This window comes from Neophocaena asiaeorientalis, unplaced genomic scaffold, assembly GCF_003031525.2.
Source record: "Neophocaena asiaeorientalis asiaeorientalis breed wild unplaced genomic scaffold, Neophocaena_asiaeorientalis_V1.1 scaffold373, whole genome shotgun sequence".
Lineage (NCBI taxonomy): Eukaryota > Metazoa > Chordata > Mammalia > Artiodactyla > Phocoenidae > Neophocaena > Neophocaena asiaeorientalis.
Window position 1 is genome coordinate 323,025 of NW_020172993.1, and position 14,723 is coordinate 337,747.

General features: G+C 46.2%; 1 protein-coding gene across 1 annotated transcript in view; it reads right to left on the reverse strand.

Moving 5' to 3' along the window:
- The window catches only part of LAMB1 (laminin subunit beta 1), a 63,081-nt gene that overhangs the window by 17,177 nt on the left and 31,181 nt on the right, over positions 1-14,723 (reverse strand). The window contains exons 16-21 of the mRNA XM_024742237.1: positions 13,736-13,879; positions 13,294-13,525; positions 10,435-10,598; positions 8,806-9,030; positions 7,573-7,787; positions 6,760-6,856 (exon numbers count right to left, since the gene is read on the reverse strand). Of these exons, the coding sequence (XP_024598005.1) occupies positions 6,760-6,856; positions 7,573-7,787; positions 8,806-9,030; positions 10,435-10,598; positions 13,294-13,525; positions 13,736-13,879 (1,077 nt within the window). The remainder of the gene's footprint in view (positions 1-6,759; positions 6,857-7,572; positions 7,788-8,805; positions 9,031-10,434; positions 10,599-13,293; positions 13,526-13,735; positions 13,880-14,723) is intronic.

Genomic DNA, 14,723 nt, shown 5'->3' on the forward strand with positions numbered 1-14,723 from the left:
GGTTCTGGGGAAAAAACCCCTTTTTTTTTTTTTTTTTTTTTTTTTTTTTTTACCCAGTCATATCCCAGACTCATTGGACTGTGGGATCTTTCTCTAGTGGAATACCTAATGACACCCCAGAAAAAGAATGGGAAAGGCTTGGGGAAGCCACGGCCTTCATCAGTTTCTACAATCAGGAGGATGGGAAGAACTTCAGACTTTAGGAATGAATTTCCATATCATCTTATAAAATTTAGCCATCTTCCAAAAAGCTGTGAGTTACCTGGGTCATCTAGGTCCTAGCCTCTCAAACTCCGGCACGCATCAGAATCACGTGCAGGACTCATTTAACACATTTCCACCCCACCCCCAGATCTGGAACCAGTGAGGTCTGAGAATTTGTATTTCTAGCAGTTGCCAGGAGATGCTGATGCTGAGGGCTGCTACACCCCATTTTGGGGAGTACTGACTGTTATCTTCCCAGCTGTTCTCCTCCCTTTTTTTGCCTGTTAAGTGTGTATGTGTGTGTGGAGTGAGCAGTCATGAGCCTCAAGTTAAGCCATGTAAGTTGATGCACAGACCTCAGGACCTGTGCAAGTGGGGGGCCTTCATGATGCCATGTTAAGTGAATCAGACTGTCAGTCGCTCCTGTCCCGCAGGCCCCAGCAGGTAGCCCTGTTTGGGGCCTCAGTGGCCCAGCAGATCTGTCCTATTTTACCATCCCCCTTAGGCTTGGGACAACGGTAGGAGATGCTGCACATGCTTAGAAAACCTTTCTTTCCCCTAGATAATGCGAAGTCACGGTGCAGTTCAGTCCTAAAGAGGTTTTCACTAGATGCATGCTGGGGGCAAGGGCTGTGTGCATATGTTAAATTATTTTTAGTTTCTCTAACGATTTTTATTTAGGTCATTGGTAAAGGCATGTCTTGCTCTCATTCTGTCCTGGGAATATTTGCGGGGGAATATATTGGCCCCAAACTGTGGGATTTAGAAGGCAAGTGCCCTCCCATTAAGGCTTTCCTTGTTTGTCTTTCACACAGCTACATTTTTTATCCATAAGGAGAATACCTAGCTATGACTCAAGTCTTTCCAGAAGCATATAGGTGGTCCCAGAAAGTCTAAACCTGTGCCCTCCAACAAACCACTTCAACTGAAAGATTAGCAATGGAAAGCATATTTGGCAATTAATTACATAATTTGAGAAGAACGGTCATGTTCTTTCCCCATAGTCTACCTAATTCTCGTCCCAGCTGATCTCTGGACCCTTACCCTCAAGACCAGCATCACAGAGGCGGGGCAGAGCTTCGGCGCCCTCCAGAGACCAGGACCCACTCAGCTGACAACATTCCTTCATTTGAAAAGTAGAGTCAAATTTCATAGATGGCTGGATTGCAGCTTCATCATTGAAAAAGTCAATCCTGACCTTTCTCTGGAAGGGTACCAAATGACTACCTAAAACGCGTCAGGTTTTCATTTCAAACTGAAGCTGGGAAACCGCTAAAGTGCCAGTAGGCACGTGCTTCTTTCCCTCATTGAGTTTGCAGAACTGCTCCTTTAATGGGGTCACCTGGGAGGCAAGAACTAGAAGGCCCACACTTAGGACCTTGTAAAAAGACCTCCCCCTAAGAGTAAAGGTTGGTTCTCACCTGACAATTTAAAACTTCAAGGACACTAAAATTGTGAAGGAGACTCTCCAATCAATCATCTCTCACATTCACTGGGATGGGAAAAATTATCAGCTAACTGTGCAGGCTGTCTCTGACGGGGGCCAGTGGGTTTTCTCCTCTCTTCAGAGAAAGGCATAGGAGTCCAGGGGAACCTGGAACTCAGTGTGGCTTTAAGGAATGGGATTATTTGGCAGAGGATCAAAAACTTTCTCTTGGGAAGTAGAGTGTATATAGCAAAAGTTGTTCCCTGATTTTTAAGCTGAACAAATTGAGATGACGAACAGCATTCTAAAAATGAGACAGTCATCGTTTTAACGAGCCATGAGAATTCTACCTTCACCTATAAATATATTCTCGGTTATGTGGGCAGCGGGTTCTGTCAATTTTTACTAAGTTTTCTCATCATTTAAAACAAGAGGTACAAACTATTAGGTATAAAATAAGCTACAAGGATATCTTGTACAACACAGGGAATATAGCCAATACTTTATAATAACTATAAATGGAGTATAACCTTTAAAAATTGTGAATCATTATATTGGACACCTCTAACATAATATTGTACAGCAACGATACTTCAATTAAAAAAATAAGTAAGTAAAACATGTTCTCTAAGAGGTAGGCAGATGAAAAATATTGTACCCATTTTAGAGAGATTGAGATCTAGAGGAAAGCGTTAGCAAGTGAATGCCAGAATGGGAAACGTCGGCCGTGTGCCTCTTTATCAGCAGGTATAACTTTTCTGCTCTCTTTGTATCCTCCCCTCCCCATCTGCAGACCTCTCCTGCCCATTGAAGAAAATCCATCCCCAATGGTGAAACCAAAGCTCCTCGTTAGTCTCCACGAAGACAGTTTCCATGACACCTGCCAAGTGACTCCAGTTCCTACCGGGCTTCCCTCCTCTGATGCTGCAAAGGACAGCACCACTTACCTCCAGCCGTCCTGCTACTTTACCTACCCTTTCCCACAGCCTACAAGCTCCGCCCCCCAGCCCCCCTCTCAGGGAGTGGCTCTCCTCTGCTGCATCCACTCCCCACTGGGCACCAGTGGGCAGTCACTCAGGGTTGTGTTGGTCCCCCCTCTTTCCTTTTGAAACTTGAACCTGCCTGGGGAGCGAGAGAGTGCTATATCCTAAAATCAGGTGACTGGGTTTATTGGCTTTTGCCGTGGACCTTGCCTCACAGCAATAAGGGACCCCAGGATGTGCTATCATGCCCAAAGCTTTACTCTTACTTTACTTAGGCTTTTCTATTTTACTTTAATGCGGGAAATTTAAATGATTTTTCATCTCTGAAATGTGTTTTTCTTTTCCTTTAAATTCTCTACCTCTTCCAGCCCCACCTTTTTTTCTTTTGGCCTCAGAACTGTAACTTCAGTTTTGAAATGAAAGTTGGCGGAATGACTATGACTTCACCGGCAGAAATGAACTGGCTGTCTGGCCCAGGAGTTGGCAAACGTTTGCTATAAAAGATAGTGCGGGGCTTCCCTGGTGGCGCAGTGGTTGAGAGTCCGCCTGCCGATGCAGGGGACACGGGTTCGTGCCCCGCTCCGGGAAGATCCCACATGCCGCGGAGCGGCTGGGCCCGTGAGCCATGGCCGCTGAGCCTGCGCGTCCGGAGCCTGTGCGTATTTAGGCTCTGCGGGCCCTACGGGCTCTGTCACAACCGCTCAACTCGGGCACTGCAGCAGCACGAAGGCAGCCCCAGACAATATGTAAACAAATGGGCATGGCTGTGTTCCATTAAAACTTTATTCACCAGCCCAGGCTATGAGCTGGATTTGGCACATGGCCGCAGACAAGCCTTTCCTCTACTAACAAAAGTATCTGTGGTTCTCTAAAGAATCAAATTAAATCTGATTTCCTGAGCCACCCTGGAAATAAAAAGGTGGGTGATTGTAAATGAATCCTAGCCTGAGAAAAGATGACAAGCATTAAAAAAAAAAAATTATGTCTGACAAAAAATGTACTTCAATTTTCTACAAAAAAACAGTTTGAAATGAGAAACAAGCAGGATGAAAAAAAATGGCCAATCCCCAGAGCCTCTCACCTACGGCCACATTTCCAATCAGCCTGGGTTTAAGAAACACTGGCCTTTTCCACGAGCCAGGATCCCTGCTTCTGCTATCCACCAATCAACAGAAAGATTCCTCCTGTGACCCCTTCAGTCCTCAGGGCACAAGGCAGGGCTCCGGGCCGAGGCTTTCTCGGGCACGTTCAGGACTGGGTAGGCTAGATCCTCTCCATCCAGCACAGTGATGGGCTTGTTCGGACTCGGCCCCATCGGCCAAGAGCCCCAACCCACCAGGACAATGGGAACATTCAACAATTCATGAGCTGGAGGCTCAACTCGTTTGTCCTTGACATAACTCCATTTTCTTCCATAAGAAGACTACTTAGCTATGACCTAAGCCTTTCTATAAGCATATTGTTAGCAAGGTGGCCCCAGAAAGTCTATAAACTTGTGCCCTGTGCAACTAAATGATTTGAATCTGAAGACTCTTGGGCAATGAATGATGTAATTTGAGAAAAGTGGTCACATTTTTTCCCCCATAGTTCCGCCTAATTTCAGATGACACCTATTCTTGTCCCTGCTGGTCGCTGAACCCTGTCCCTTCAAGTTCTTATCCTCTTATCATTCACTGGTGACTCTGTTCCACTCCTGAATTTTTGTCCCGGCCCTCATCATATTATACTGGTCCTACTTCGACTGCCATCCTGTGTGCACAAGGCCCGCAGCTGGCCAGGACTCCCCCATCGTTAACTCAGTTCTCACCCTCTCTGGGTGCCTTGTCAGTTACGAGCTGCCTCCACAGGGTGTCGAAAGCATCTGGGCCCCCATAGTTTCTTATGTAACAGGCTGACCTTTCTTCTAGATAAAACGAACAGAGAAGTTGGCGAACATGGATGCCGTGGATCTCTCTCTTTGCAAACTTTCTAAAACATGATCTAACTTTTGACCTGAACAAGCTGATACTGTTCCTATAAGCCACAATGTCTCTGGCAGATTTAGAGGCGAAAGTTTAAAGATCAAAGGGTAAGGGGTAAAGTTCTGAGTATTAAATGAACAATCCTCTGATTGACTCTGACTCCAGGAAACAGGTTTTTCATGCTAATAAAGCTTAGATGGAGCAAAAGGTCAGAAAGCTCTGGCAGCCAAAGCTATTTTGCCAATGACACATGCTGACAGAATCAGGCTATAAGCAATGATAGAACTATTATCTGGAGAAAATCAAGCCCTTGGGGCAGTACAAGATTGAGGAATTTAACAGAATTGTGGTTAGAGCTCTGGAGAAACCAGATTTTAAGCAGGATCTTACTTGCAGGAGACATCTCGAATCAAGTGGTCCACTGAATGTCACGGACCTTCTAAAGGAAGTGAGAAAATCAGACCCCGTTAAGAACCAACGTCGGGACTGAAGGATGATGAATTAAGGCACGCTTATCCACACAGCCTTCATACCTCCTCTGTGGAGCAAACCTTCATCTCATGTAAGATGTTAGTACAGACCCTTCTGGCTACACCTCGAATGAAATAAAACAAATCATACGCCATTGGGTCTGGTCGTGTCCACTGTTTGAAGTCTTCTGGCTGTTAAGGAACAGATGAGTTGACACTGCAAGAACACGTAGTATCTAGGTTTGTGACTTTCGACAGGATATTCTGAATGAACCACTAACGTGCAGATCTGTATTATTTCTCACTACAGTTGTATCCAAAAAAGAAAAAGATATATTTTTTTTAATGTAGAGTCCAACAGGGACCTAGAATTTCAGATGTGTAACGAAGAAAATGGATCAAAGAGCAAATAAGAAACTACAGAAGATGTTTATCCATAGTTATAAACTTAAAACACAGGGAAGAAAACCCAAGTAGGAAAGAAAGAAGAGGAATACAGAATGGCAAGAGTCTTATTAAAATCTTTCCCATAAATGCTTTTACTTGAAGATCTTAAAAATAACCTGGCGGATCAATAAAAAACTGAAACAGCCTAAAAAATTAAGCAATCCTTCTGATTCACATGATTGTAACACGTTTTGTTCCTAAGAAAACATCGTTTTCCCTCACAGTCCTAATTAATCTTGAGCCTAAGTGGGACGTGGCACTCCTGTCACCTGTTCCTTCGTTGTCCCCGCTGATGAGGACAGTACGCTCCTGCCGAGGGCTTTAACTGTCAGCACCTCCTGCTTGTTACACTGAGATCAAACAGTCTTACCAGAACATTTAAGCTCTGCTTGTGCAGACAAGAAAGCTGGCCCCAAAACACTGTTCAGAGGGGGAGAAAGTCAATTTGCAGAACTCGATGGTGAATATGAGCACATTTTGGTTGAACGCATTTTTAAAAGCCATTCTGGTTACTCAACCATAAAAAAGAATGAAATAATGCCATGTGCAGCAACATGGATGGACCTAGAGATGATTATACTAAGTGAAGGAAGTCGGATAGAAAAAGACAAATATCATATAATATCCCTTTATAGGTGGAATCTAAAAAATAGTGCAAATGAACTTATTTACGAAACAGAAACAGACTTGCAGACATAGAAAACAAACTTGTGGTCACCAAGGGGGGAAAGAGTGGGGGAGGGATAAATTAGGAGGTTGGGATTCACATTTATACACACTACTATATGTAAAACAGATAACCAACAAGGACCTACTGTATAGCACGGGGAACTCTACTCAGTATCTTGTAATAACGTACAACGAAAAGAATCTGAAAAAGTATATGTTTATATACACATACACACACACACATATATAACTGAATCCCTCTGATGTACACCTAATGCACTGTAAATCCAGTATACTTCCACTTAAAAAATAATAAAAAAATAAAGCCATTCCGTGTGTATTTGGGGTACGTATGTATGCTTGTCTGTGCTGAGACAAACCTCATCCCTGGGGAACAGAGCTGGAAGCCAGCAGGTCCACTTTTTACCACTTACACGCCTCCAGGATTTTCTGTGTTTAAACCATGAGCATGCATTTCTTTTGTAATCAAACCTCGTTTTTATAGACAAGTTCATTTGTGCTGTACTGGACAGAAGGCTCCCTCAGACACCCGGCCCCCCCCCCCCACTCCCCCCGAGAGCCCGGTGCCCGCGCCTCACCTCGGCACTCCACGCTGGGGTCCCCCCAGAAAAGCTCCTGGCACTCGCTGCACGTGCGGCCTCCGAAGCCAGGCATGCACTGGCACTGCCCCGTGAACTGCGGCCAGAAGACAGAGCCGGGTCAGACAGGCTGCCGGGCCAAGGCCAGGCTGCACTGCCTTTTCCGGCTGCCAGTTACGGGAAGGGGGACCCGTCTGTCTGCCTGAGAAGGCCTCACACCTGACCAGGAACAGGGCATCTTACACTGATCCCAGGTGCTGAGGGCCCCAGGCCGGGGTCTCCTAACTGCCCTTCTGCAACTGGGGCTCGGAAGGCCCAGGGCACGTCTCCCTTTATTGACGTTTCCTCATATCGCTCAAAAGCCTGGACCACCTGTGACTCACTCACCATTGTGTGTGTGTCAGGGAACAGGAGAACTTTCTACAATGTTGGGTATGACTATGTGGCTCATTTCAGGCTGTGTGGTTAAGGAAAAAAAAAGCCTGATTCAGCAGCCAGGTATTGAAAAAGAACGGCCCCCCTCGTCCATTCTAAAGCGAGTCTGTACCCCTTCAGCTGGGGCGCTAGGCTGCGGTGCTACGGGTGCATCCGATGGGGCCTCTGGGCACAGTTACGCAGCCCCAGCCAAGGGGGACCGGTGATGGCGGATATCCAGTCTGCACCGTGTTTGCCAAGCTGTGTGCCCTGGTGTAAGGCTGTGACAAGGAGGGGTGCCTTTCTCTAACTGGGGCCCGGGCACCAAATAGCTGTCACCAGGACTCAAAGTCATCTTTCCATATGCCATGACGGCCTCCGCTGGCCACAACACCTCACCTCGTTACAAGACGGCCCAAAGGAATGAGCAGCGTCGCAGTTGCACGGGTCACACCCTGTCCCGCTGGCCAGCTGCCAGGTGTTGGGTGCACAGCGGTCACAGTTCTGGCCCATCACATTAGGGAGACACAAGCACTGCCCGGTGATTTTGTCGCACTGGCAGTCAGAGCCGTTACAGCGCTCCTGCACGGTGCCCAGGTAATTGCAGACACACTCTGAAAAAAGAACAACCGGTCAGATGTACTTACAGAGTCACACTCGGAAAACATACAGATCACGCAAAAGTCAGCTACATCAAATGACTACCATTTTCCCTCTCCAGATTTTGACCTGGAAATGCAAACAAGTACAGAAAGGAACAGAGGGGATTAAAAAAAATCTAAAACTGTGGTCTTCATCTTCTTATGATGTTCCATGCAGTTCTGACATTTCCCAGGCAGATCTGCAAAGGGACACATTCTGCCCGGCCGTATTTTCACAATACTTGATTGAATAAGCGGCTGGTGAGTCACTGTAAAGTTGAAGATTTAACTGGAAATAAAACCTATGCTGTGGGAACAGAGATACCTAATGATTTCAAACCCTTGGCAGGGAAGAACAGTCATGGCTGTGTGAGCCGTGGCAGGGACAAGCCCTGTAAGCTAGGAAGGCTTAAAGCAATCAAGGTCCTGCTGGTCCTCAACATTCCGCACGTGTTTGTATCAACAAAGACAGGGGCCTGGGGCCCTGCAGACACAGCAGGAAATGCTGGCTGATCTTGTGATGAGAGAGAAACAATGTGTTCCAAACAGAGACTTCAGAGATGTTACTTCTTTCTTTTCCTTAAGCTGGAAGGCTCTATCCATCAATGACGTAAGAAAAGGTACGGACCAAAGTGCGTATTTAGGACGCAGAAGTCCCAGCCCATCAGCAAGTTCATGGGCAGAACATAAAAATCAATATACTCTATGGGATGGCATTTATCACGGGGACAGCGACAGAGCTTTTGGTTCCCTTTCAGGCACTGAGCCACAGCTCGACACTTCAGCTCTGCCAGGAGATGAGGATGTAAAGAAAAAAAAAAAAAAAATCATCCTCATCTTTCAAATTTTGTCACCAGTGAAATTTTACCCCTCTGAACAAGCATTTTCCCCGATGAGACAAACCCCTGAAGGATAAAATCCCCCAAGGAGGAGGAAGAGGAAGAGAGTGGAAGTCATCCAAAGGAGCGGGCAAAGGGAACGGGCATCTTACTGCGACAATCCTGCTGGAGGGCGTCGCCATAGTAACCGAAGCGGCAGAGCTGGCAGTGCTCGCCCTCCGTGTGGTACAGGCACTTGAGGCACCTCCCGGTCTCCTTGTCACAGGCTTCTGGGTCCGTCGTGTCGATGTTGTGGTGACACCGGCAAGGCTGACACGTGCCCCCCACGTCCGAGGGATTGCCAAAGAAGCCCGAGGCGCAGTCGTCGCATCTGGAGCCTGTTGTCCAATAAAACCGGCATGGGACCTTCGGCTTGCCCACTGAAAGGTCTGGTCCCCGACATTCCCGCCAACCAGAGGGGCCACCCAGGCAGCGCCTGGGCCCCCAGTGTGCTAGCTACCGAGCCGGGTGACTGAGCCTTCAGGGGAAATGAGCCGTTAGTCGTGAGGGGAAGCAGCGTCTTTGCAGCGATGCTGCTTCAGCCTGGCTCCGCGGCCATGGGGGGTGGGGGCAGGGAGAGTTTGGAGGTTCCAGCACACAGGAGGTTAGCTCCTCATTACACAGGGACGGACAGATCAGGAGTGAAACAGTGGTCTCACAGCGGGAAGCTTAGCTTGATGTTACATCCTAACCCAAGGCGTATGTTCACTGAAAAATCCCTGCTCCTCCATGAGCAACCGAAAAATGGGGCCCCTCGGGATGACCGATTTCCCTTCTTAAGGAATCCCGAAGGATGAACAAGGTCCTACTGTACAGCACAGGGAACAATATTCAGTATCCTGGGATAAACCATAACGGAAAAGAATATGAAAAAGAATGTATATATATATGTATAATTGAATCCCTTTGCTGTACAGAAATTAAAACATTGTAAGTCAACTATACTTCAGTAAAATAAATTATTTGAGAAAGTCCTGAAACATGCAAATTGGCTGAGCCATGGATAAGCATGACGAGTATTTGAAACGGTGGCATCAAGGATGAAATAATGTTTGTATGCACAACCAGCTACGCTCAGCGTTGACAGATGACGTGAGTACAGGAGACAATGAAGATATATCTGGCTTTGACTGGTTCTGTTGTCTGGGGCTCCCAGATGATATTCTTTTCTTCCTTCTGCCCCCTATTTGGCCAGTTCACTACTTTGAGACTCCTCCACTAGGAGTTGGAAAAGGAAACGAAAAAGTAAAATGTAAATTAACTTTTCTACTGGTTAAGACCCGAAAAGTGTCAGCAGGGACGTATGGATTAAATGAGCTTGCTGTTGTGCCCTGTATTATAACATTATCATCAAAGACACAAAAATTGACTCTACCCCACATGCCAAACAGGAAAAGAACATCTTCTACGTTTCAGATCCCCTTCACTTTTTTTTTTGCGGTACGCGGGCCTCTCACTGTTGCAGTCTCTCCCGTTGTGGAGCACAGGCCCCGCAGCATGTGGGATCTTCCCGGACCAGGGCACGAACCCACGTCCCCTGCATCGGCAGGCGGACTCTCAACCACTGCGCCACCAGGGAAGCCCTCCCTTCACTTTTAATTAAGGATTGTAAAAAAAAAAAAAAAAAGAAAGAAAGAAAAAGAAAAAGCAACTAAATTGGCTCACTCTTCATCATTTTTCTTCCTTAACAACTAACCTCGTGAAGACGCATCTTTTCCTCCGAAAGTCTGCACATCACTTACCGATGTATCCAGGATTACAGACACAGGCAAGCTGTAAAGTAACAGGGTCTTGATAACAGCTACTGGCAAACTGGCGTCCGCTGTCGGGACCATCTGGACAAGGACAAGGACGGCAGTGATCTCCTGACCCAATGATGGCGTCTCCATAGTAACCAGCCGAGCACCTACATCAGTTGCCGAAGAGAGAAGGTCATGAACCACAGTTAGATGAAATCTGTTACGAGAAGGAGCCTAAGAAACCACGTTCTCTGTTTAGGAACATCATTCCTCATTCCTCACGTTTCCACACGAAGCACTTTCCAGTAGAGCAGTGGCTCAAACACTAGTTCTAATCAGAAACACCTGGAGGGCTTTTGAGACACAGATTGCTGGGCTCCCTCTCCCCGTTTCTGATTTAGGGGCTGATGCTGCTCCTAGCCTGAGGATCCCATGGCAGGACCCCTGCATTAGGGTGACACCTCTGGCCTCACCCAGACCCTCGTTCACTCCTCCCCAGAGGAAGAGGTACATCTCCCCAAGTGCACCCTACTGCCTGCCCTGAGCATTCTGGTAGCTCCCCTCCTTGCATTAAGGAGTGTGGGGGCGGGGTCTGGGGGGAAGAAAGCCCGTGGTTGTCAGTCTCTGCCTATGCCTGGGAGGGACGTTGTGTCAGCAAGCCCATGGTGCCTTGTTCTGCAATCCAGCCTTTACCAGTAATAAAGCCAATAGGGATGCTCTCCAGATGCCTGACCCTGGTGTCTGCCTCTCAAGGATGAGAGATGTTATTTATCAGTTCGCAAACCCAACAGGTTCCATCTCCTCTCCTTACAGGTAAGGCAGCCATGGAGCTTAAACGACTGGCAAGGCTTACACAACTAGTGAATAAATGAGCCATGATTTGAATTCAGCCTCCTGACTTTTAGCAAGGAATTCTTTTAGTATGTCATGCTGCTTTTCAACATGACTGGTAATTAAGTTACTTTTTTACTTCCTATAACATGAGAGCTTGAAGGAAGTTTGGATATCACCTAATCCAACATATTCTACTATCAGAAAGTTGGATACTTGGAGAGGTGAGCTAACTCACCCAAGATAAGCCGGTTACAAGCACAACTGGGCCTGGAACTTCTAATTCAGGTTGTTGTTGTTTTTTTCTTTTTTGAGGCAGGGGTAATTTTTTTTAAATGGGGAGCGGGGAAGGATGAAGAAATAGAAGGGGAAAGTTGTTCAGAGGACATTAACCTTCTATTTAATTACACACAGACACAATACAAGAACCTGTGCCCCAATTATGTGCTGGGAAAATCAGCAGTGATGAAGCAATTTTGTGCAACAGTTTGTGAGAAAGTTTTCTATGAGGCTTTTCTAGGTGAAGTAAGTCCAAATACATCATGGTAAGAACTGAGTGTTCATTTCCTGTCTCCTCCCTTCTCTAACCCCCTCGGCAATAATCTGAGCCTAGAGCTTCTTTTCAAATTCACAGGATTGAAAACTGATCATCTCGGAAAGAGGAAAAGAATGAGAAATCAGCTCAAACTAGACAGCAGCATCTGAAAGACTTTAATGCACTTTTGTCATCCAAACTAGGGCTGAAAATCTTTTCTCTTCCTATACCCTTTTGAGTTCTGCAAGAAATCAAAATGCTTGACAAATAAAATTCACAGTGGGCCTGATTTCAGGTTGGTCTTGTGGACAACCACGGCTGTTGACCTGTGTTCCCCACCCATCTCTTCCCCTTTTTCATCTGATTTTATGTTTGTCTCTCTCTCTCGAATATATTCTCCAACTCTCAATGAAAGAACAGTAATGAAAAACTTAAGGGAGAAAACAAAAGATGACGCTAATATATTAATTTCTTCCTTTTAATCTTGTGTAACTGTTTCCTTGTTATCTTTTCACAACACCATTTGTGGTTGGAAGGACTGACTTTTACTCCGAGGAGTAGTCACTGAAATTGCTGAATTCTTGAATACTATCCAGCGGTATTTGCTGCCTTGCGTATCTTCAAGCCATAAGGTAATCACAAATGCAGTTTTCACTAACAGCTTCTTTCATCTGATGAGCAACTTTTGCACTGACTGAAGCACTTGCTGAAATTTTTTTTACAACAAAAGTCCCATATAATGTGGATGGATACTAGAAGAGAAAAGATTTATTGACTGGAAAGGTGGAGACTAGTAATCCAAAAAAAGCAGGTTCTAAGAGCACAGCTGCTTTTCTTAATTAGTAATGAACGCTGTAGGTCAGGATGTAATTTTTTCATAAGGACTGTTCCTTATCTACTGAGCTGGGCTGTAATGCTATTAGAGGCACATTTTATGTCCCATTTTTACTATCCCTTAGTGCAGTGCACTACATCCGTAATAATTACGCAATTAACATCTGCTAACTGGAGAAAGATCTGCTTCTGCACGTTTTACGTGGGCTGTAGCTGAATAACATGTTTCCAAAAAACAAAACCATCGAAAACGACTAGTCCTCATTTGCATTTGGTTTCCACTTTGACCTAAACTAGGCATTAACATTTCACAACTCTCATCCTAGGCCAGGATCTGCTGAGACAGAGAGATGATTTCTATACAGCCTTAAGGTGACCTCTAGAAAGACTCTCCAAAGAGGGCAGATTCACATCAGTTCTGTTCTCTGCTGTATCCGCCCCCCCCCCGCCCCGAGCCCTTGAACAATGCCTGGCACGCAGAGGGTGTAAGCTAAATCTGTTCTGTATAAACGTATAAGTTCCTAGAAAATAAATACCGAGGTGATCAGAAATGAAAGAGCCATCTGGAGACCGGTAGAGATTCATTCTGTGGTTTGTCTAAGATGCTGTTTGCTCAGCCAGAAACAATCTCATTCTCTTTACTTTCAAAAGGCTGCGTGTACCTTTCACAGTTATGCCCCGTGGTGTAGTCCTGGCAGCTCAGGCATTCCCCTGTCACGGAGTCGCAGTCATCTGCATGGCCGTTGCACTGGCAGGGCTGGCAACTTGGAAAGCCCCAGTACCCGGGTAAGCACCGGTCACACTGCCGCGTGTACACCCCCTGGAAACAGTGGCACTGGCCAGTGATGGGGTCACAGAAAGCATTGACAGATCCTTGCAGATGGCACTCACAAGCTGAGGAAATAGGCAACCGAGGGACCAGCTGAAAAACGCATTAAATGCAAACACACCCCTTACATAGGCCAGTCCCCCCCTGCCCAGTGCAGAAGGCTCATGGGCCCCTGTGGTCAATTTCCAGAGTGCAGCATGCCTTCTGAAGCTATGGAACCCATGCTAGTATGACTCACCATCTGAAAGAATACGTTACAATTCTGATCAACTTACGTTTGCACCCGCTGGGGCCAAAGCCAAAGGTGCCGGGCGCACATCTGTCACACCTTCTTCCAACCATGTTTGGCCGGCACTGACACTGGCCTCCGTTGGGGTCGCAGACGGAACTTAAGGAGCCCTGAGGGTCACACTCACAAGCTGCAGAGGAGAGAGGCAAGAGCCCATGACCCTGTATACGACAGAATATTACTCAGCCATAAAACAGAACCAAATGAGGCCATTTGCGGCAACACGGATGGACCCGGAGATTGTCATACTGGGTGAAGTTAAGCCAGACGCAGAAATACGCATATCATATGGTATCGCTTACAGGTGGAATCTCAAAAAAAAAAGGTACAGATGAACTTATTTACAGAACAGAAGTAGAGTCACAGAGGTGACTCTGGTTACAAACAAATTTCTGGTTACCAGGGGATAGCGGGGGAGGGATAAACTGGGAGGTTGGGATTGACATACACATACTACTAAATATAAAAGAGCAAACGAATAAAAACCTGCTGTAGAGCACAGGGAACGCTACTCAACACTCTGTAATGGCCTCTATGGGAAAAGAATCTTAAAAAAATGAAAGAGTGGATATGTATAACCGATTCACTTTGCTGTACACTAATGTTGTATTAGTTTCAACTATACTCCAATAAAAATTTTTTTAAAATTTGAAAAAAAAAAAAAGCCTGTGACCCAGGGCGGCTGTGCTCCCCACAGCCATGAGCCCAGTGAGGACCACTTGGCTCTGCACTGGTCTGTCCTTTTGCTGGGGCCCTTCCCAATCCTCCCCGCAAGAGCACCTTAGCTTGTTCAGAATTCCCATTTAAAGCGGTATCCTCCCTCGGATGGGTGCCAGGGAAGTGGCAGGAGCCGGAGTTGACAGATAAAAGCGGTTTTTCTAGGAAGGAGGTCATTAAGGTTTTCTCTCCTTGCCTTCAAAGCTCAAATATCACAAGACCTTCAACAAAAGCCCAGTGACCTTTCAAAGAGCAAA